General features: G+C 38.1%; 1 protein-coding gene across 2 annotated transcripts in view; it reads right to left on the reverse strand.

The window, feature by feature from the left end:
- Positions 1-24,337, reverse strand: part of ANKRD42 (ankyrin repeat domain 42) — a 75,567-nt gene that overhangs the window by 36,416 nt on the left and 14,814 nt on the right. For both annotated transcript variants that reach the window (XM_059930687.1, XM_059930688.1), the window contains 6 exons: positions 22,778-22,897; positions 21,795-21,930; positions 17,429-17,629; positions 6,191-6,316; positions 4,776-4,881; positions 902-1,077 (listed from right to left, as the gene is read on the reverse strand). In XM_059930687.1, the coding sequence (XP_059786670.1) occupies positions 902-1,077; positions 4,776-4,881; positions 6,191-6,316; positions 17,429-17,629; positions 21,795-21,930; positions 22,778-22,897 (865 nt within the window). The remainder of the gene's footprint in view (positions 1-901; positions 1,078-4,775; positions 4,882-6,190; positions 6,317-17,428; positions 17,630-21,794; positions 21,931-22,777; positions 22,898-24,337) is intronic.

Consider the following 24,337-nt stretch of genomic DNA (forward strand, 5'->3'; position numbering starts at 1 on the left):
AATTGAATGGTATGTGAATTATATCTCAGTGAAGCTATTTAAAATAAAGCTGTCAGGAAATTCTGAAGGGATCATTGACTCTGAGCCTCACTGTGGGGTGATCCAGGTGGGCTGCTTGTTGGGAGCCCCTAATATTAGCATCTTTTAGGTTGCATTCACCAGGAAAGAGGTTTCTACCATCACATGGAGAGTGAGGTTCTGCCTGACGATGTTCTGGGAGCTCTTAAAAAAATTTTTTTTTTTAATTTAGACATGAATTAGAAGTTTTTCTCAGAGAATACAGTTTTGGTACAACTAGTTTTTCCTGCCAGAATAACTGAAGATACTTTCCAGAGATCACGAGGAAGGGAATTGACATTTACTAAGCCTCTAGGCACTTCCCATTCTCTAGTGCAGTCTGTGGGATGACATTACGTTAATATTCTCATTTTTACAGATGAGGAAACCGAGGTTCAGAGAGTAACTAGAAAGAGTTCAGCTACAAAGAGGTGAAGCTCTGATGTCTGAATCCAGTGCCCAAGCTCTGCTCACTTTACTACAGCTGCCTTTGCTTTGGTTAGCCTCCGTTCAAAAAGATCCTTCTCACCTTTCTCCTATGAAAGAGTGCCACTGAAACAGTTCTTCTCATCCATTCATATGAACCATGGCTCTCTGACAAATATCATGAGAAGTGAAATCGGGTTATATGGCAGGAAAATACCCCTTTCCTCTTTGAGGGACAAAGATCATGTCTCACATTCTTTATATGTTCAACAACCCCTAGTACAAAAATCTGTACTAGTTCTGGTTCCCCAAAAAATATCAAAGTATTTTACTTTGTAGATGGTAGTTGTCTTTAAAATAATTCCCAAATCTGTGGTATTTTTTAAAGGAAAAATCATGGAAGAGTTGGCACACTTACCTCTGGCATCTGTTTTATCCGACTCACTGAGACCTATATCATCCTTGGCATCAGTGCTTCCCTCAACACCATGTCTTATGAAAAACTTAATATCATTTTCATCAATTTCACTCTCATCATCTATATCATATTTCTGTAGTCCTTCCAATAGCTTTACTGCTGCTAAATGGGCAAACCTGTAGAAAAGAATTAGTAATTACAAGATCCACAATCTTTTTCAAATTGAAATAGCAGTTTGCATTTAATTTAGGAAATTACACTCTACATTATCCCACCAACTCACGCACCAGTGAAGAACGAAAACTGTATCTGAAGGTCAGTGACAATTTGATGCATATCCAGCAATGTGGGGAATTCAAACAGTTAGTGGAAACTAAGGACAAGCAGTCATATTAAAGACTGATCCCAGAATTTTTTTTTTTGGCCACGCCGCGGGGCTTATGGGATCTTAGTTGCCCGACCAGGGATTGAACCCGGGCCCTCGGCAGTGAAAGCGAGGAGTCCTAACTACTGGACCACCTGGGAATTCCCAGATTCCATTTTTTAGTGGCAAAAATCCAACTGAAAGAAGTGACCCAATATCAAAAGAATATCTGGTGTGCCCCCAAACGGAGCTGCTCAACTGAGTAGAAACCCCAGAACCACCCTACTTGATTTACCTGTATTTACTACCCTTTCCTGATGGCCTAATTTAGATCATAGAATTAGTTCTGGTTCGTTTTAGGGAAAACTATAGCTCTAGCCCCCTTAATCTTCATCCTTCCTCAACCCTCAAAGCACCCAGCATGGCTTTTAAATTTAATGGAAAAATAATGACTTTTATATCCACATTTCTTATTTTCTTTGATCCTTCCCACATCTCTATGAAGCTTCTAATAATATACCCTTGGTTTTCAAGTTGTTGTTGTGATTGTATGTAATCTGTATATTTTTCCCACAGTTTTGCTAATTAAAATGTTCAATGCTTTCTCTTAGGACATGGAGAATTACTCGCTAAACATAAAAACCTCAAATTTTATTTTGTTCACACACTTCCATAACCACGTGCACATGCACACATATATCTTTACCTTTCACCAGGTACTGCAAATCATTAACAATATAGTAATAAACACAGGAAGTTGTAAGGTTAATAGAATTCATTATCTCTATTACTAGATTGTCACTTCACAGCTATCATTTACTGAGTACTTGTTTTATGCCAGATTCAAGGTTATTTCTGTAACACTACACTCACACTAGCACTTTGGTGCATGAATGACAAAGAAATGTGGGCCAGAAATTATGAATATCTTCAGATACAGTACTAAATCACCCATGTGATACTGATACAAAGAGAGACAAATAGATCAATGGATAAAATACAGACTACAGAAATAAGCCCACGCATACATGGACACCTGACTTGGACAAAGACACAAAGGCAATAGAAGAAAAAGGACAGCTTTTTCAACAAATGGTGCTAGAACAATTAGATATCCATATGCAAAAAAAAGAACTTGGATACATATACCTCATACCACATACAAAAATTAACTCAAAATGGATCACAGACCTTAATGTAAAACCTAAAACTGTACCTATAACAATGTCTAAAAGAAAACATAAAAGAAAATCTTTGTGACTTGGTGTAAATCAAAGATTTCTTAGATATGATACCAAAAGCATAACCCATAAAAGAGCAAATTGATAAAAAATTTTTGCTCTTCATTGTTAAGAGAATGAAAAAACAAACCACAACTGGGAGAAAATCTTCACAAAACAAAAATCTAAGAAAGAACTAGTATCCAGAATATAGAAAGAGCTCTAAAAACTCAACAATAAGAAAACCACCCAAGTTTTAAAAGTGGCTAAAAGATCTGAACAGTCACTTCACCAAAGGAAAACATACAAATGGCAAATATGTATATGAAAAGATGCCCCAAATCATTTTCCATTAGGAAAAAACAAAAAACACAATGAGACACCACTACACACCTACTGGAATTATGAAAATAAAAAAATCTGACAATATCAAATGCTGGCAAGATAAGAAGCAACAGAAACACTCATCCACTGCTGATGGAATGCAAATTGGTGTGGTCACTTTGGAAGGCACTGTGGCAGTTTCTTATAAAGATAAACACACCCTTAGCATCTGACTCAGCAATCCTACTAAGTATTACTCAAGTGAACTGAAAACTTATGTTCACACAAAAATCTGTATGTGAATGTTTATAGCAGCTTTATTCATAATCATCAAAAAGTAGATACAAACAAGATATCCTTCAACAGGTTAGGGGATAAGCAAACTATGGAATAGTATGGAATTCCACAGTCAATGGAATACTACTCAGCAATAAGAGATGAACCACTAATACACATGAATGATTTTCAAAATAATTATGCTGAGTGAAAAAAGCCAGATATATAAGAGTACATACTGTATGATTCCATTTATATAAAATTCTAGCAAATGCAAACTAATCTATAGCGACAGAAAGCAAATTAGTGTCTGCTTGGGGATGGGGCAGTGGAAAGCAGTAGGAGGGAGAGAGATTACAAAGGTGCACAAGGAGATTTTAGGAGCTGATGGATATGTTCACTATCTTGATTGTAGTGATGATTTCACAGGTATATACATATATCAGAATTCATCAGTTTGTGCTGTACAAATATGTGTACTTTACTATATGCCAATTATACCTTGATAAAGCTATTTTAAAAAATAAAAAATAGTGGGCCTGAGTTGATAATGATGCTACTATGTGGTAAAACAAAACCATATTCCATGGTTTCAAAGAGATCCCACAGACAAAATTTTAAGGAACATGAACTCACAAACAAAAATTGCATGGCAATTTAATGAATAATTGGGCCCTTGCATCCCATCAAGCTTCATGTGCAACTTTTAGCCCACACTCCTACTTTAGATTCAAGCAGTTCTGAACCACATGCGTTCCTCAGACACACAAGGTGTTATCTTACAACTCTTCCTCCTTCAACTGTCAGCATAAATGTTGCTTTCTCCAAAAAAAGTTTTCCCAGACTTCTATATAAATTCTGTCCCCCACAGTTGCCTTCATAACTCTTACCATCATCTGTATTAACATTTCTCCCCCATAACTTTAGAATAGGAATACTTGGGCACTTTTTCTTCTGCGCTCTTACTGCACCTTATACATGACATGTAATACGACATACTGATTATAATCAATAAAAGTTATGTTTGCACATTTGTCTCTCCATAAGACTGTAAGTTTCTTGAGGGTAAGGACTATTTTTTTTCATCTTGGTAATCTTAATGCTAACCACAGCACTTGGAGCATGGTAAGTATACAGGAAGTTAAATGAAAAAACAACCAAATGAACAGATGGATGAACTAAATATTCCGTGAGGGCCTGACCTGAATGAGTTGGAGGTGTTCAATAATAGGTGTTACATTTAATTCAAATATAAATATTAAAATTTGTTTCAAAATCCATGTGACTCCTTTTGATTACTCCTTTTTATCACACAGCATTTCTCAACGGGTACCAGCATTTGGGCGGGACAATTCTTTGTTGTACACTACTGTTCTGAGCACTGTAGAATGTCTGACATTCCTGGACCTGACCTCATGAAACATTAGTGATGGTCTCCATCACTGTGACAACCCCCTCCCCACATTTCCAAATGCACACCCCCCGAGAAGGGGGACTACTACCTCCCAGCTGAGAATCACTGCTTTAGAGAGAAGAGCTGATATGCTGTCAAATGTCAATTCAGCTTGAAAATTATCATTCCGTCAGCATTTGACTGAGTCCTATAATCCAGAAATCTTCAGAGATTTCTGAGTATAGGAGAGTAAATGCAAAACTTTAAAAACGAAAGAAGCAAAGCAGATAGGGATACCTCTTAGCCACATCACTGGGATTCTCCCTTGCTTTGTTGGTAATATTACTGTCTGCTCCCATTTTAATTAGCCACTGCAAACACTCTATGTGGCCTTGCCCAGCAGCTGTAAAAACAAAACAAAATGTACACACAAAAAAGTTATTGTTATTAGAACAATTTTCTAAAATTTTGGACAGTACCACTGCAGAGTACTTTTGTAAATACTAATCCTGACAATAACCAACAGAAGTAGGTTGGCCAGATGTTATTTTCTCTATTTCATTTATTCATTCATTAGACAAATATTTAATCAAGTATCTGCTGTACTCAGCCCCTATGCAGAGAGCTTTGCATACAGATATAGACATTGAAGCTCAAAGAGGCTATTTAACATCACACAGCCAGTAAGTAATGGATTTGAAACTATAATCTAGGTTTTTTTCTAATCCTTATCCAGTGCTCATCTACTGTATTCATAGCTCCTGACCAATCTTGTATCAGGCCAAATGTAAGTGCAATCTGTGTGAATGTGAAAGACTTTGAAAATCTTTTGCCATCTTGTATAAATAGCTTATTCCTCTGACCCTCATAACTCAAAATGTTCAGGGCCTCTCACTGATTACCTAAACTGTTCACCACCTTTCCTTAAAACACATGCACTCAATATTAATTTTCACCTCCACAACTCTGCTTATGTGTCTTCTCACCTAGTGCCCACCACTTAATCATATGATCATCTAATTTCTCCCCTCCTTCTAGGTCCATCTCAAAATGCAGGGAAACTGTTGGGGGGAAACTCAGTCTAAAAAGATCTGAGTTTAGGTGCACTAAACAACAGACTGGAGGATAGGACAGAACTTAGCAAGTGGCTGGCATATATAGACACTCAATAAATGTCTATAGAGTTGATGAATAAATGAATGGAATAAATGAATGGAAAAAATGAATGAAATCTCAGCTTTGCTCTTACTAGCTGTGTAACCTCAGTCAAGAAACCTGAGGGGGCACTTCCCTGGTGGCGCAGTGGTTAAGAATCCGCCTGCCCATGCAGGGGACACAGGTCCGAGCCCTGGTCCGGGAAGCTCCCACATGCCATGGAGCAACTAAGCCCATGTGCCACAATTACTGAGCCTGCACTCTAGAGCCCATAAGCCACAACTACTGAGCCCATGTGCCACAACTACTGAAGCCCGTGTGCTTAGAGCCCGTGCTCCGCAACAAGAGAAGCCACTGCAATGAGAAGCCCGCACACCTCAACAAAGAGTAGCCCCTGCTCGCCTCAACTAGAAAAAGCCAGCGCGCAGCAGCAAAAACCCAACACAGCCAAAAATAAATAATAAATTTTTTAAAAAATAAATAAATAAAAAATAAAAGCTAAATAACTCAACAGCAATTGTGTCAGAACTGAAGATGAAGCAGGAATCATAACTTACCTTTATGCATAAGAGTTGATCCATTATTATCACGTTCATTAATATTGATTACTCCATCTTCTATTAATTTCTTAAGCATTTCCAAATCACCCTTAAAGGCAGCCACATGACCTGGAAATGCTAAAGCTATGAATAAAAAATTCAGCATTTCAGGAAACAAAGGAATTCATTCCTTTTCCCTGCCTTAATCAGTCACACATTTCAGGTTTCAGTATTAACGCAAGTATGAGAATGTTATATTGGAATTAGTTCAGTTGATGCAATGACAAGTAATAAAAAGAGAATCATAAAATAAGATTATTATTAATTGTGTAGGCTTTCCATCCCTCAGGATCTCAAACATGCCAGGAATATATGGTACCAGAACTATTCTTGCCATCTTCCCTGTTTCTCTCAGGCCACCACAAAACACAAGGAGATGGACATTTTCAACCCTTTGTATAAAGATATACTTGGTCTCAAGTCCTACATTTGCACAGACCACTCCCTCTCTGTTTACAAGTGAAGAAAGCAAAAGAAACTGGAAGGAGATAAAGTATATGTGTGTATCTATACATAAACATAGACATAGACAGGTGTGAATGCACCTGACCTAGTGCCTAGCACATAGTAAATACTTAATAAAATGTTTTTAATGATAACAACTATATACTGAACCCTTACTGAATGACAAGCATGGTAGTAAGCACTTGTAAGGATTGCCTCATTTAACCCTCTTAACGACCCTGAGGTAGCTATCCTCATTTTTATATATGGAAAGGAAACAACCTAGAATACCCAAGGAGTATTTTAAAAAGAACAAAGTTGGAGACTTACAATACCTGACTGTAAGTCTTACTATAAAGCTACAGTAATCAAAACTGTGTAGTACTGGGCTTCCCTGGTGGCGCAGTGGTTAAGAATCTGCCTGCCAATGCAGGGGACATGGGTTCGAGCCCTGGTCCGGGACGATCCCACACGCCGCGGAGCAACTAAGCCCGTGCGCCACAACTACTGAGCCTGCGCTCTAGAACCCGCAAGCCACAACTACTGAAGCCTGTGCACCTAGAGCCTGTGCTCCGCAACAAGAGAAGCCACTGCAATGAGAAGCCCGCGCACCGCAACGAAGAGTAGACCCCACTCACCGCAACTAGAGAAAGCCCGCACGCAGCAACGAAGACCCAATGCAGCCAAAAATAAAATAAATAAATTTATTTAAAAAAAAAAAAGAGAGACACAAGAGAGCTTGCTTCCTCTCTTTCAAAAAAAAAAAAACTGTGTAGTACTGGCAAATAAACGGACATACCAATAAGACAGAATGCATAAACAAAATATGCATCCATACAATGGAATACTATTCAGCAATAAAGAGTAACGAACTACTAATATACACAACACAAATGAATCTCAAAAGATTAGAGAAACCCATTAGAAATCCATTTCCATTAGAAAACCCAAACTAATCTATAGTGACAGAAAACAAATCAGTGGCTGTGTGCCGCCAGGGTGAAAAGAGGGATGAACTGCAAGAGGGTATGAAAAAACATTTGACATGAACTGCATACTTTAAATAAATACAGTTTATTTTATGTAAATCATACTTTAATAAAGTTGTTTTTAAATAAGGATATCATTTGTGAAAAAACAAGTCACAGTGTGAGAGAAAATATCTATATCAGATAAAATTAATAAATGATTGGTATCAGAACTATATAAAAGAGCTCAAATTATTTAGAAAAGGACAAAGAACACAATTCTACAGGCAATTCAATAGAAGAGAAAACGAGAATAGCCAATAACTTTACTAAACAATGTTCAGCGTCATTAGTAATCAAAAAAATGCAAATCAAAATACAAATTAGGGCTTCCCTGGTGGCGCAGCGGTTAAGAATCTGCCTGCCAATGCAAGGGACACGGGTTCGATCCCTGGTCCGGGAAGATCCCACATGCCACGGAGCAACTAAGCCCGTGCGCCACAACTACTGAGCCTGAGCTCTAGAGCCCGCAAGCCACAACTACTGAGCCCACATGCCACAACTACTGAAGCCTGCGTGCCTAGAGCCCGTGCTCCGCAACAAGAGAAGCCACGACAATGAGAAGCCTCCACTCACCACAACTAGAGAAAGCCCGTGCTCAGCAATGAAGACCCAACACAGCCATAAATAAATAAATAAATAAATAAATTTATAAAAAAAAAATACAAATTAAACCGCTTCATACCCAACTAAGTGGCAAAAATTTTTACATGTGACAATACTGATTATTGTTTCTCTAAATTCTCACCAAACGTTGCTGATGAGAGTGTAAATTACTATAACCACTCTGATAAAGAATGCAGCATTTATAACTATTTATACTGAAAATGGGTATATCCCACCAAACAAAACCTAAAGTAGAGTTTCCCAGCTATTTACCAAGGCAGAGCTCTTAACTCTCAATCTTCAGAGAAGATAGGCAGTACCTCAGGAAGCCTCATCCAACAGTACCAGTGTGCCATACAAATATCATTTTCTATGTGGGCAAAGTGTGAAAAAGGTAGGGAAGCACTTCTCTAAAGAACATCTTGTGCATGTAAACAAGGACACATACAAGAATATCCGTTACCACCTTGATTGTAATTCTGAAAACTGTAAACAATCTAAATGTCAAATTGGAGAATGGATAAACAGTGTTTTTTATTAAATGCAATACCACAAACAATTTAAAAGAATAAACTAGAATACATCTATCTGTCTAATAAACCTCAAAAATCATAACATTTTGTGAAAAAAGAAAGAGAGAAGGATACATTACTGTTTTATGCCATTTTTATAAAGTTTTAAAAGAAGTTTCAAAGACTTCTAGTTGTCCACTAAAATCCCCTTCCTTCCACAATAACAAGAGTTGCACCTGAGCTGAGGTCTCTCAGCTGGGTACTGAATTATCCAGGCTTTCTTGCAGCTGGGTGTGGCCATGTGACTAAACTCTTGCCAATAGAATGTTCGCAAAAGTGATGACTGCAAATTAGACCTTGAAAATCCTAGCTTATACTCGTTCTCTCCCCAGCTCCTGCCAGATTAGCAACAACTAGAGAGAGCTAGTTAGGAAGAAAACAGGTCCCTGAATGACTACATAGAACAGATGCACTCTCCAACCAGGGCTATCATAGAAAAGAAATAAACTTCTATATAATTTAAGCTGCTGAATTTTAGGATTTCTTATTAGATATAACAGTTTAGTCACTTACTCTCAAAATACACAAAATGATACTGCATATTTTTGTAAGTACATATATACTAAATATAAAACCAGAGAATGGAATTATAAACCCAAAATAATGGTTACCTCTGAGGAGGGAGAAAAGGGAATGAATGGTATTAAGGAGAGAGAACCAGGAAGCTTCAAGTGTATCTTATCTATAATATTTTATTCTTAAATCTAGTGGTATAAAGAGTTCATTGAAGACCCTCAAGATGGCAGAGGAGTAAGACGTGGAGATCACCTTACTCCCCACAAATACATCAAAAATACATCTACATGTGGAACAACTCCTACAGAACACCTACTGACCGCTGGCAGAAGACCTCAGACCTCCCAAAAGGCAAGAAACTCCCCACATACCTGGGTAGGGCAAAAGAAAAAAGAAGAAACAGAGACAAAAGAATAGGGACAAGACCAGCACCAGTGGGAGGGAGCTGTGAAGGAGGAAAGGTTTCCACACACTAGGAAGGCCCTTCGCGGGCGGAGACTGTGGGTGGCGGAAGGGGGGAGCTTCGGGGCCACGGAGGAGAGCACAGCAACAGGGGTGCGGAGGGCAAAGCAGAGAGACTCCTGCACAGAGGATCGGTGCCAACCAGCACTCATCAGCCCGAGAGGCTTGTCTGCTCATCCGCCGGGATGGGTGGGGGCTGGGAGCTGAGGCTCAGGCTTCGGAGGTCAGATCCCAGGAAGAGGACTGGGATTGGCAGCGTTAACACGGCCTGAAGGAGGCTAGTGCACCACAGCTAGCCGGGAGGGAGTCCGGGAAAAAGTCTGGAGCTGCCGAAAGGCAAGAGAATTTTTCTTGCCTCTTTGTATCCTGGTGCACAAGGAGAGGGGATTAACAGCGCCGCTTAAAGGAGCTCCAGAGACAGGCGTGAGCCACGGCTATCAGCGCGGACCCCAGAGACAGGCATGAGACGCTAAGGCTGCTGCTGCAGCCACCAAGAAGCCTGTGTGCGAGCACAGGTCACTCTCCACACCTCCCCTCCCGGGAGCCTGTGCAGCCCGCCATTGCCAGGGTCCTCTGATCCAGGGACAACTTCCCTGAGAGAACACACGGCGCGCCTCAGGCTGGAGCAAAGTCATGCCAGGCTCTGCTGCCGCAGGCTCGCCCCGCACTCCGTACCCCTCACTCCCCCGCCCTGAGTGAGCCAGAGCCCCCTAATCAGCGGCTCCTTTAACCCCCTCCTGTCTGGGTGGGGAACAGACGCCCTCAGGCGACCTACACAGAGGCAGGGCCAAATCCAAAGCTGAACCCCAGGAGCTGTATGAACAAAGAAGAGAAAGGGAAATCTCTCCCAGCAGCCTCAGGAGCAGCGGATTAAATCTCCACAATCAACTTGATGTACCCTGCATCTGTGGAATATCTGAATAAACAACGAATTATCCCAAAATTGAGGAGGTGGACTTTGGGAGCAACTGTAGACTTGGCGTTTGCTTTCTGCAACTAATTTCTTTCTGGTTTTATGTTTATCTTAGTTTAGTATTTAGAGCTTATTATTATTGGTAGATTTGTTTATTGATTTGGTTGCTCTCTTCTTTTTTTTAATATATATATATGTTATTTTTCCTTTTTCTCTCTTTGTGAGTTCGTATGTGTATGCTTCTTCATGTGATTTTGTCTGTATAGCTTTGCTTCTGCCATTTTTCCTAGGGTTCTGTCTATTTTTTGTTTTTTTGTTTTTCTTTTTTTTTGTATAGTTTTTAGCACTTCTTATCATTGGTGGATTTGTTTTTTGGTTTGGTTGCTCTCTTCTTTCTTCCTTCCTTTCTTTTTTATTTATTTATTTTTATTTATTTATTTTTTATTATTAATAATATTTTATATTTTATTTTAATAAATTTATTTATTTATTTACTTATCTTTCTTTCTTTCTTTTTCTCCCTTTTCTTCTGAGCTGTGTGGCTGACAGGGTATTGGTGCTCTGGCCGGGTGTCAGGCCTGAGCCTCTGAGGTGGGAGAGCCGAGTTCAGGACACTGGTCCACCAGAGACCTCTCGGCCCCAAGTAATATCAAACAGCAAAAGCTCTCCCAGAGATCTCCATCTCAATGCTAAGACTCAGCTCCACTCAACAACCAGCAAGCTACAGTGGTGGACACCCTATGCCAAACAACTAGCAAGACAGGAACACAACCCCGCCGATTAGCACAGAGGCTGCCTAAAATCATAATAAGGTCACAGACACCCCAAAACACACCACCGGAAGCGGTCCTGCCCACTAGAAAGACAAGATCCAGTCCCACCCATCAGAACACAGGCACTAGTCCCCTCAACCAGGAAGCCTACACAACCCACTGAACCAACCTCACCCACTGGGGGCAGACACCATAAACAACAGGAACTACGAACCTGCAGCCTGTGAAAAGGAGACCCCAAACACAGTAAGTTAAACAAAATGAGAAGACAGAGAAATATGCAGCAGATGAAGGAGCAAAGTAAAAACCCACCAGACCAAACAAATGAAGAGGAAATAGGCAGTCTACCTGAAAAAGAATTCAGAGTAATGATAGTAAAGATGATCCAAAATCTTGGAAATAGAATGGAGAAAATACAAGAAACATTTAACAAGGACCTAGAAGAACTAAAGAGCAAACAAACAATGACGAGCAACACAATTAATGAAATTAAAAATTCTCTAGAAGGAATCAATAGCAGAATAACTGAGGCAGAAGAACGGGTAAGTGACCTGGAAGATAAAATAGTGGAAATAACTACCGCAGAGCGGAATAAAGACGAAAGAATGAAAAGAATTGAGGACAGTCTCAGAGACCTCTGGGACAACATTAAACGCATCAACATTCGAATTATAGGGGTCCCAGAAGAAGAAGAGAAAAAGAAAGGGAGTGAGAAAATATTTGAGGAGATTATAGTTGAAAACTTCCCTAATATGGGAAAGGAAATAGTCAATGAAGTCCAGGAAGCACAGAGAGTCCCATACAGGATAAATCCAAGGAGAAACACGCCAAGACACATATCGCCAAGACACATATTAATCAAACTATCAAAAATTAAATACAAAGAAAAAATATTAAAAGCAGCAAGGGAAAAGCAACAAATAACATACAAGGGAAACCCCAGAAAGTTAACAGCTGATCTTTCAGCAGAAACTCTGCAAGCCAGAAGGGAGTGACAGGACATATTTGAAGTGATGAAAGGGAAAAATATCCAGCAAGGATCTCATTCAGATTCGACGGAGAAATTAAAACCTTTACAGAAAAGCAAAAGCTAAGAGAATTCAGCACCACCAAACCAGCTTTACAACAAATGCTAAAGGAACTTCTCTAGGCAGGAAACACAAGAGAAGGAAAAGACTTACAATAACAAAACCAAAACAATTAAGAAAATGGTAACAGGAACATACATATTGATAACTACCATAAATGTAAATGGATTATATGCTCCAACCAAAAGACATAGACTGGCTGAATGGATAAAAAAACAAGACCCATATATATGCTGTCTACAAGAGACCCACTTCAGACCTAGGGACACATACAGACTGAAAGTGAGGGGATGGAAAAAGATATTCTATGCAAATGGAAATCAAAAGAAACCTGGAGTAGCAACTCTCATATCAGACAAAATAGACTTTAAAATAAAGACTATTACAAGAGACAAAGAAGGACACTACATAATGACCAAGGGATCAATCCAAGAAGAAGATATAACAACTGTAAATATTTATGCACCCAACATAGGAGCACCTCAATACATAAGGCAAATGCTAAAAGCCATAAAAGGGGAAATTGACAGTAACACAATCATAATAGGGGACTTTAACACCCCACTTTCACCAATGGACAGATCATCCAAAATGAAAATAAATAAGGAAACACAAGCTTTAAATGATACATTAAACAAGATGGACTTAATTGATATTTATAGGACATTCCATCCAAAAATAACAGAATACACTTTCTTCTCAAGTGCTGATGCACACTGTCCAGGAATGATCATATCTTGGGTCACAAATCAAGCCTTGGTAAATTTAAGAAAATTGAAATTGTAACAAGTATCTTTTCCGACCACAATGCTACGAGACTAGATATCAATTACAGGAAAAAACCTGTAAAAAATACAAACACCTGGAGGCTAAACAATACACTACTTAAAAACCAAGAGATCACTGAAGAAATCAAAGAGGAAATCAAAAAATACTTAGAAACAAATGACAATGAAAACACGAAGACCCAAAACCTATGGGATGTAGCAAAAGCAGTTTAAGAGGGAAGTTTATGCAATACAATCCTACCTCAAGAAACAAGAAACATCTCAAACAAACAACCTAACCTTACACCTAAAGCAATTAGAGAAAGAAGAACAAAAAAACCCCAAAGTTAGCAGAAGGAAAGAAATCATAAAGATTAGATCAGAAATAAATGAAAAAGAAATGAAGGAAACAACAGAAAAGATCAATAAAACTAAAAGCTGGTTCTTTGAGAAGATAAAGAAAATTGATAAACCATTAGCCAGACTCATCAAGAAAAAAAGGGAGAAGACCCAAATCAATAGAATTAGAAATGTAAAAGAAGAAGTAACAACTGACACTGTAGGAATACAAAGAATCATGAGAGATTACTACAACCAACTATATGCCAATAAAATGGACAACCTGGAAGAAATGGACAAATTCTTAGAAAAGCACAACCTTCCGAGACTGAACCAGGAAGAAATAGAAAATATAAACAGACCAATCACAAGCACTAAAATCGAAACTGTGATAAAAAATCTTCCAACAAACAAAAGCCCAGGACCAGATGGTGTCACAGGAGAATTCTATCAAACATTGAGAGAATAGCTACCACCTATCCTTCTCAAACTCTTCCAAAATATACCACAGGGAGGAACACTCCCAAACTCATTCAATGAGACCACCATCACCCTGATACCAAAACCAGAAAAAGATGTCACAAAGAAAGAAAACTACAGGCCAATATCACTGATGAACATAGATGCAAAAATCCTCAACAAAATACTAGCCAACAGAATCCAACAGCACATTAAAAGGATCATACATCATGATCAAGTGGGGTTTATCCCAGGAATGCAAGGATTCTTCAATATACGCAAATCAATCAATGTGATACACCATACTAACAAATTGAAGGATAGAAACCATATCATAGTCTCAATAGATGCAGAAAAAGCTTTCAACAAAATTCAACACCCATTTATGATAAAAACTCTCCAGAAAGTAGGCATAAAGGGAACCTACCTCAACATAATAAAGGCCATATATGACTAATCCACAGCCGACATCATTCTCAATGGTGAAAAACTGAAACCACTACCTCTAAGATCAGGAACAAGACAAGGTTGCCCACTCTCACCACTATTATTCAACATAGTTTTGGAAGTTTTAGCCACAGCAATCAGAGAAGAAAAAGAAATAAAAGGAATCCAAATCGGAAAAGAAGTAAAACTGTCACTGTTTGCAGATGACACGATACTATACGTAGAGAATCCTAAAGATGCTACCAGAAAACTACTAGAGCTAATCAATGAATCTGGTAAAGTAGCAGGATACAAAATTAAAGCACAGAAATCTCTTGCATTCCTATACACTAACGACAAAAAATCTGAAAGAGAAATTAAGGAAACACTCCCATTTACCACTACAACAAAAAGAATAAAATACCTAGGAATAAACCTACCTAAGGAGATAAAAGACCTGTATGCAGAAAACTATAAGACAATGATGAAAAAAATTAAAGATGATACAAACAGATGGAGAGATACACCATGTTTTTGGATTGGAAGAATCAACACTGTCAAATGACTATACTACCCAAAGCAATCTACAGATTCAATGCAATTCCTATCAAACTACCAATGGCATTTTTCACAGAACTAGAACAAAAAATTTCAGAATTTGTATGGAAACACAAAAGACCCCGAATAGCCAAAGCAATCTTCAGAAAGAAAAATGGAGCTGAAGGAATCAGGCTCCCGGCCTTCAGACTATAATACAAAGCTCCAGTAATCAAGACAGCATGGTACTGGCACAAAAAGAAAAGTATATATCAGTGGAACAGGATAGAAAGCCCAGAGATAAACCCACGCATATATGGTCACCTTATCATTGATAAAGGAGGCAAGAATATACAATGGAGAAGACAGCCTCTTCAATAAGTGGTGCTGGGAAAACTGGACAGCTACATGCAAAAGAATGAAATTAGAACACTCCCTAACACCATACACAAAAATAAACTCAAAATGGATTAAAGACCTAAATATAGGCCAGATACTATAAAACTCTTAGTGGAAAACATAGGCAGAATACTCTATGATGTAAATCACAGCAAGATCCTTTTTGACCCACCTCCTAGAGAAATGGAAATAAAAACGAAACTAAACAAATGGGACCTAATGAAACGTAAAAGCTTTTTCACAGCAAAGGAAACCATAAACAAGACAAAAGACAACCCTCAGAATGGGAGAAAATATTTGCAAATGAAGCAACGGACAAAAGATTAATCTCCAAAATTTACAAGCAGCTCATGCAGCTCAATGTCAAAAAAACAAACAACCCAATCCAAAAATGGGCAGAAGACCTAAATAGACATTTCTCTAAAGAAGATACACAGATTGCCAACGAACACATGAAAGGATGCTCAACATCACTAGTCATCAGAGAAATGCAAATCAAAACTACAATGAGGTATCACCTCACACCAGTCAGAATGGCCATCATCAAAAAATCTACAAACAATAAATGCTGGAGAGGGTGTGGAGAAAAGGGAACCCTCTTGCACTGTTGGTAGGAATGTAAATTGGTACAGCCACTATGGAGAACAGTATGGAGGTTCCTTAAAAAACTAAAACTAGAACTACCATATGACCCAGTAATCCCACTACTGGGCATATTCCCTGAGAAAACCATAATTCAAAAAGAGTCATGTAGGGGGCTTCCCTGGTCGCACAGCGGTTGAGAATCTGCCTGCCAATGCAGGAGACACGGGTTCGAGCCGTGGTCTGGGAAGATCCCACAGGCTGCAGAGCTAGGCCCGTGAACTGCAACTACTGAGCCTGTGCATCTGGAGCTTATGCTCCGCAACAAGCGAGGCCGCGATAGTGAGAGGCCCGCGCACCGCGATGAAGAGTGGCCCCCGCTTGCCGCAACTAGAGAAAGCCCTCGCACAGAAACGAAGACCCAACACAGCCAAAAATAAAATAAATATTAAAAAAAAAAAAAAAAAAGAGTCATGTACCACAATGTTCATTGCAGCTCTATTTACAATAGACAGGACATGGAAGCAACCTAAGTGTCCATCGACAGATGAATGGATAAAGAAGATGTGGCACATATATACAATGGAATATTACTCAGCCATAAAAAGAAATGAAATTGAGTTATTTGTAGTGAGGTGGATGGACCTAGAGACTGTCATACAGAGTGAAGTAAGTCAGAAAGAGAAAAACAAATACCATATGCTAACACATATATATGGAATCTAAAAAAAAAAAAAAAATGGTTCTGAAGAATCTAGGGGCAGGAAAGGAATAAAGACACAGACATAGAGAGTGGCCTTGAGGACACGGGGAGGGGTAAGGGTAAGCTGGGACGAAGTGAGAGAGTGGCATGGCCATATATACACTACCAAATGTAAAACAGATAGCTAGTGGGAATCAGCCCCATAGCACAGGGAGATCAGTGCTTTGTGTCCACCTAGAGGGGTGGGATGGGGAGGGTGGGAGGGAGATGCAAAAGGGAGGGGATATGGGGATATATGTATATGTATAACTGATTCAATTTGTTATAATGCAGAAACTAACACACCATTGTAAAGCAATTATACTCCAATAAAGATGTTAAAAAAAAAAGTGTTCATTATATTACATTAATCTCTCTATATTTCTGCTTAAAATATTTCATATAAAGAACAGAATCTGGATGAATGTGTAGACAGTGATACATAACATATTTTAATACAACATTTGTCTTATAACTCCTTTCTTTTCCTTCTCCATTTATTCTACTTATTAAATGCTAAAACACTTCAGGTTTATTACTTACTTTCTTGATCTTTTGGATCATTTCCTTCATACTCAGCCCCCTGGATAAACTGTAAAATGTTCTGCTTGAAGAACCTCTGGGCTAGGTCCAATACATTTTCTCCATTATCATTGAAGGCTTTCAAAGCTTGGGAGGCACTGCTCATTCTACTGAGTAGGAATTTAAAACAGTGAAGGTGGCCTTCCATGGCTGCTAAGTGAACTATAGGTGAGAGAAAAAATAATAATTTAATTTTAAATTGACAATAAAATATCTTGAAAAAAGAAACAACACATTAACTCTAATCCTCCTAGGGAGACAACTATCCCTATCCTATATAACAGGGATGTACTCTGGATGCAAGAATAACAGACCATTTTTCCAGCTTACATGTCCTTACTCAGTCAGCCTTCTAGTCAAGCCACAGCAGTAGATTAAATGGTTGAATAGCTACACCTACTGTGAATGTAGAGAGGCCAAGTGAGGGTCACCAAAGAGCAGGTCTCAGAAAATTTTCTTGGAAAGTGAAATCCCAACTGTGCAGCTTATAATTATATGAAAAAAAATGCCTTCTATGTAATATAGGTGCTAGATAGATAAATTTACCTTAATATTTTGGAAAAAAGTGGAAGAAATAAACCAAAATAGTCACTATGCAAATAGGGGTAATGTTATTTTTATCACTATGTATTTTATCACTTTTTCATAAACATTATTTTTTTTATAAACAAGAAGACTAGATCAAAACTGCAGACTAAGCACACACACTATCTCACCATTTCTTCTCTTAAATTCTTGAAAATAATAGGAAAGATATTTTTTAAAGCCATAAAGGACAAGAAAAACAGACAAGAACACCACGAACAGACAAGAAATGTTAAGGAATCCCTGAAAGAAAATATCAATATAATCAATCAGATTGAGGGACAGCCATAACCCAAAAGCTGCAAAAAACAGGAATGGTTCTGGGGTATTACAAGCTTAGAGGCAATGACTACAAAGAACAAGAGAGCCTTTACACCTCTTGAGAAGTGACTATTTGGGAAAGACTCCAATTTGTATACAAATCTTGGCTCTGGAGAAGTAGGGCAGTGCCCAAGTGACCAGTAAAACTCAGGAGAATCAATTAAGTAACAATGTCCACAAGATAAGTAGTTGGCACATGCCACTGTACACTTTCTCAGCTGAACCTTCCACTAAAAAACTCCCCCTGAAAGTTCAGACTCCTCTAACTGCTTACTCATCATATACATGAAATGTGTCATAGGCATTTCGAACTTAACAGGTCAAAAACTGAACTCCTTAACCTTTTTGCATACATATTCCTTACACAGCTTTCCCCATCTCAGTTAATGGAAATGCTCTCCTTTCCATGAAGGTCAGGCCAAAACCCCTGGAGCCATCCTTGACTCCCATTTCTGTCACTCCCCACATCTAATCAATCAGCAAATCTTACTGGCTCTATCTGTAAAAGATACGCAGAACCCAATTACTTCTCACTATCTAGTCCAACCAAACAGTAACCTAAATTATTGCAACAAGCTCCTAACCGCTCACGCCCACACCCTCACTACAATCTAGTATTAGAAACACAATAGCCAAAATGATGGTTTTAAACATAGATCATGTCACTCCCACGCTCAAAATCCTTCAATGGCTCTTGTTACCTCTCTGACCTCATCATCTATTACCCCCTCACTTCTGTTCCAACCACACCGACTTGCTGTTACTCAAATAACGCAAGGCACAACCCTGCCTCAGGAGCTTTACACATTGCTGTTACATCTTCCTAAAATGTTCTTCCCCCAGGATATCAAGACTTGCTCCCTCAACTCCAAGTCTTCACCCAACTGTCACCTCTTCAGTGAAGGCTTCCCTGACTACCCTATTTCAAACTTCATCCCCTGTAACACTCTATTCCCCTTTGCTATTTAATCCAAACACATATCCCTATTTAATATAATATATATTCTGTTCATTCATTTTTATTATTGTCTGGCTCCCCCCTCACCGCACACAAAGGCAGAGACTTTTGTCTGTTTTATTTGCAGTGATATCCCCAGCACCTAGGGACTGACACACAGATGCTTAATAAATTTTGAATTAATAGTTTTTAAGACAGAGGTCTGAATATAAGCAGTCTAGTCCTGAGGCCACATTCTTAACCTCTACCTTATACTATTAAAAAATATACTACACATGGTTATAAAATAATTATACATGTTTAAGGAAATAAAAGTTGAATTGTTTTCCAATGAGCAGGCAACAAGAGACTAACAAAGTGATCAGGCAAATTCAATAAAGAACTAAATAAAAGTGAAATTCCCCCCTACCTTGTATTACAGAAAAGTCAATTCCAGGTGGAAATGTGAAAGTAAAATATAAAATTCCTAGAAGATAATATAAAAGAGTGTCTTCATGAAATGAAGACTTTCTGAATCCTGTTAAAATAAGTCTTTCGGGCTTCCCTGGTGGCGCAGTGGTTGAGAATCTGCCTGCTAATGCAGGGAACACGGGTTCGAGCCCTGGTCTGGGAGGATCCCACATGCCGCGGAGCGGCTGGGCCCGTGAGCCACAATTACTGAGCCTGCGTGTCTGGAGCCTGTGCTCCGCAACAAGACAGGCCGCGATAGTGAGAGGCCCGCGCACAGCGATGAAGAGTGGCCCCCACTTGCCACAACTAGTGAAAGCCCTCGCACAGAAACGAAGACCCAACATAGCCATAAATTAAATAAATAAATAAAAATTAAAAAAAAAAAAAAATAAGTCTTTCCTTACTTTTTTTTAACAGGATTCAGAAAGTACTGATCATAAAGGAAGAGCTTATTAAACTGGACTACAGTAAAATGAAAACTTCTATTCATCAAAAGATATCTTAAAAGAATGAAAAGGCAAGACAATAGAATGGAAAAGATACTTAAATGGAAAAGATAGTTGCAACACATGTAAGTGACAAAGAGCTTGTAGGTAGAATATATAAAGAACCCCTACAATTCAATTAGAAAAAAAGAGGAACAACTCAATAAAAAAAAAATGCAGAAGCTTCAAACTGGTATTTCACAGAAGAAAATAACTAAACAGCCATTAATCATATGAAATGATGTTCTACATCTCTAGTCATCAGGGGAAATTCAAATTAAAACCACAATGAGATATTACTATACACTCAAAAGAATGACTAAAACTAAAAAAACTGATAGTGTCAAGTGCTGATGAGAAGGTGGAGTAACTGAAAGCCTTAAACACTGCTTGTGGATGTATAAATTGATAACAACCACTTTGGAAAGTCAAAAGAAGCCACACACAAAAAGACACCAGTGTATTATTTTATTCCATGGAGTTCAGAAAAAAAACAATACTAATTTTTATGTTGGAAGTCAAGGTAGTGATTAACTTTGGAAGTTGGCAGTAACTAGAAAGAGGACACGAAGGAGACTACCCTGTTTCTTGATTTAGCTGATGGTCACAGAGAAGTGTTCACTTGTGAAAATTTAGTGAGCTGTGCATTTGAATTGGGCGTTTTTCTGTATGTATGTTATACGTCAAATATAAAATTTTTTTTTAAAAGACTGAGAGTAAAATAGTTGCTTCCAGATACACAAAAATTGAGAGTTCATACCAACAAACCTTCACTAAATGAACACTAAAGGATATCCTTCAGAAAGAAGCAAAATGATCCAAGATAGCAGTGTCAAGGGATGGAAGATGAGGGCAGGGAGGAAGGTCAGAGCCAAATTATGAAGGCCCAGCATGCCAAGCTAAGGAATCAGAGATCCACTGGGATCTAGGGAGTTTTTAATAATCAAAGTGATTATTTTGCCTGGACTTCCCGTTCATTTGTTTGCTACCTAAGATTCCTTTAAGACATAGTTCAAGTATTGTTTCAGTAACCAATCTCACTGTGGTCTAACTCTCTTCTCAACTTCTACAGCACCTCTTAGAAGAAGACAGGGTACTTAGAGTATAGGTCTCAACTGACTAGTTGACCACAGGCTAGACAACTGCAATTAGCAAATTAACTCAAATACACTAGTGTCCACTATCTGTACTATTACTTTTTTAAGTAGTCTGTGGGGAAGAGACATATGAAGTTAAAAAACAATAACACTAGACAGTAGATGAGGGAAACAGCTGGTGGGAAGAGTAAATCCAAGTTTAATTTTGGATATTTCTCTTTTGCTGATATGGTTCCAGAAAAAAAAATCAGTCACATGATGGGTACATAACATAGACATAATATAAGATAAAAAATGTTCATGTCTACATATTTACTACTTTAGTTTGTTAGGAAATATTAGAATGACGACATTTCAAATTTCTTAAACATGATCAAACATTGTTAAAGTTTACATTAATAGAAAAACAAAATATTAGCTTTTGCGAATACCTGGAAGGTTTCCATTGTAGTCCACATCTTCTATGCTACATCCCCATTTAACGAGAAGCTGCAAACAGCCAAGCCGCCCATGAAAAGCTGCATAATGCACAGGTTTCCACTCTCTCTTATCAGTCACGCTGGGATCCTAGAGGTAACATTCACAAGGACTCAGTTTTTTTACATTTTGCAGGCGAAACACTAAGTCTAGCAGCTTAATTCTGCAAATGAGAATTGGAGGCTGTTCTTAAAACTATAAGGCAAACACTAAATATCATAGAAATATTTACTGCAACCACTGATTTGAACATATGAGCTAATAATATACAAATGAAATTATAAAGTCTTTTAAAAAAGAACTAGCCACATAAAAGTCGTTTCTAAAAAGGAACTTAAGTAGTCATTTTACTGGTCACAAGTTCCTGACCAATAAAATGAAAGAGATGGATTCAAATGATCAAATCTTATCCTTGGGAGAATAACCAAAGAGTTAATGAAAAAATATTTAACACTTAAAAGAAGTTATTTTTTACAACCACTGGGTAATATTAAAAATAAATATCACAATAAATGAAATTTCTGGAGATATAAATCACTTTCTAAATTAGTGTATGAAATAAGAGTTACAAAAGAAACAGGTAAACACACAGCAATTCAGAAAGATTTACAATCCCTGGTTAAGATGTGTCTGGAAGCTTCAGAATCTTCCCTGTTAAACTCTGAACTGACATGAAGAATCCATAGCCTCTGAAATATTTTGTGCCACTAAGCTGTTTTTTTTGTTGTTGTTGATGATTTATCTAAATTATTGCTCCCATGTTTAAAGATAGAAAAGCTAAAGAGAGAGATCAAATTACTTCCTCAAAGTCACATAAGGGATTTACAAAGTCAGGAAGAGATAACCAGACTACCAAATGTCAGTCCATATGATATGGACTGTATGGACTATAGTCCATATCATTATACATTCTCACTTATTAACAGGAATCCCTCACCACTCCACTTCGCAGCATTATTTGTAAAGTGAAAGAATGTCCGTGTGTTGTAGCAAGATGTAAAGGAGTGCATCCACGATCATCTTGAGCTGCCAGATTGGCTCCATTAATTATAAGAGCCTGAAAGTAGAGAAATAAGAATGAGTTTATATGAATATAGATGTTAAATCATAAATGCAGATGCAGATTATTTAAAGGCAAGGAATTTGTTAACCTATAGCTAAGCTATTATGTAAGTTCTTACATGTGTGCTACACACAAAGTGTGAGAAATTCTTAGCTAGTCCTAAGAAAATGCTTGAGATCCTTTTTAACATTGCCTAGGAGACATGTATACCCGATTTCACATTCTGATTTGAGCATGTACATACAATTTATAAAACAAACTTTTCATGAGCACAGATTAACAACCACTAACTTAAATAATTTAATGCTAAGCTAATAAAATTGAAATTTAAAATTCCTCTATTTCAAAAGCAGAATCTTTTATTAACTGGGTTTTGAATACAATAAAAGGATTTCATTATTAAAGTAACCAGTTCTAAGCTCCAAATCAAACTTCTAATGGCATCTGAGGAGATTCCATCTGAATTTACAATTGGCCCAGTTTCTGCATATGGGTTATATCATATACACAACACACCCCTTTATATAATATACAGAGTAATTGGTTTAAAAAATTATTAGCAAATATTTTTCAGTTTTATCTCCCTCAGACTTTTTTTCTTTTTTAACCAGCCTATATTTACCAGCATCTCAGCAAAAGTTTACTTAGTCATAATTCCCACCAAGAGTTTTAGGAAGAACAGTATCCATGATTTTGCCTGACTCCCACTAACAAACTAGTCAATAATCATCACAAACCATATACTGAGTGCTTACTATGTCACTACAAAGAATATGAAGATATATCAACTTAGGGAATTAGGACACATGTAGAGACAAAGACAATCAACTATACAAAGCAGTCCTTGGTAAGTAACAACTACATAGTATAGTACCCCAAAGCATCACAAAAGCTCTAAGAATGAAGAGATCACTTTGGGGAACAGAAGGACAATCAAGGGAGAGGGAGTGGGTTAAACTAATGCTTAGAGGAAGGAAAGCATCAAGTAAAGCTTCATTTGACCCTGATATCCCCTTAAGTTACTATTGTATTTGCTCCTTCCTTTCACTGCCTACTTTTCAAATACCTCAATGCCTCAACTTCAAATCCACCTGCAAATTGGGTGCTGTCCCTATCACTGCATAGAAATATAGCCAGCCTCCCCCTATAGAGAGTTCTCTAGTTCAATGGCATTTCCTTAAGTGCTATTCCCCTTAGTTTTATTCTGTGATACTCTGCCTGACTTCAACTTCTTCCTTCACTTGCACAGCGCTAATGGGTCCTGGCTCTCTCTCTTTCTCCTCTGAATTCCTTACTCATTTTGCTGCTTCCTCCCATCCTTACTAGTAACATTCTTCAACATTCAATCCTCAGTACTCTGTACTCTTCTCTAAGTTTTATTACTCCTGAAATCTTTGTCACCAGTGTCCTTTTCAACTGCCCTGTCCTTCTGCA

This window comes from Balaenoptera ricei, chromosome 8 (assembly GCF_028023285.1).
Source record: "Balaenoptera ricei isolate mBalRic1 chromosome 8, mBalRic1.hap2, whole genome shotgun sequence".
Classification (NCBI taxonomy): Eukaryota; Metazoa; Chordata; class Mammalia; order Artiodactyla; family Balaenopteridae; genus Balaenoptera; species Balaenoptera ricei.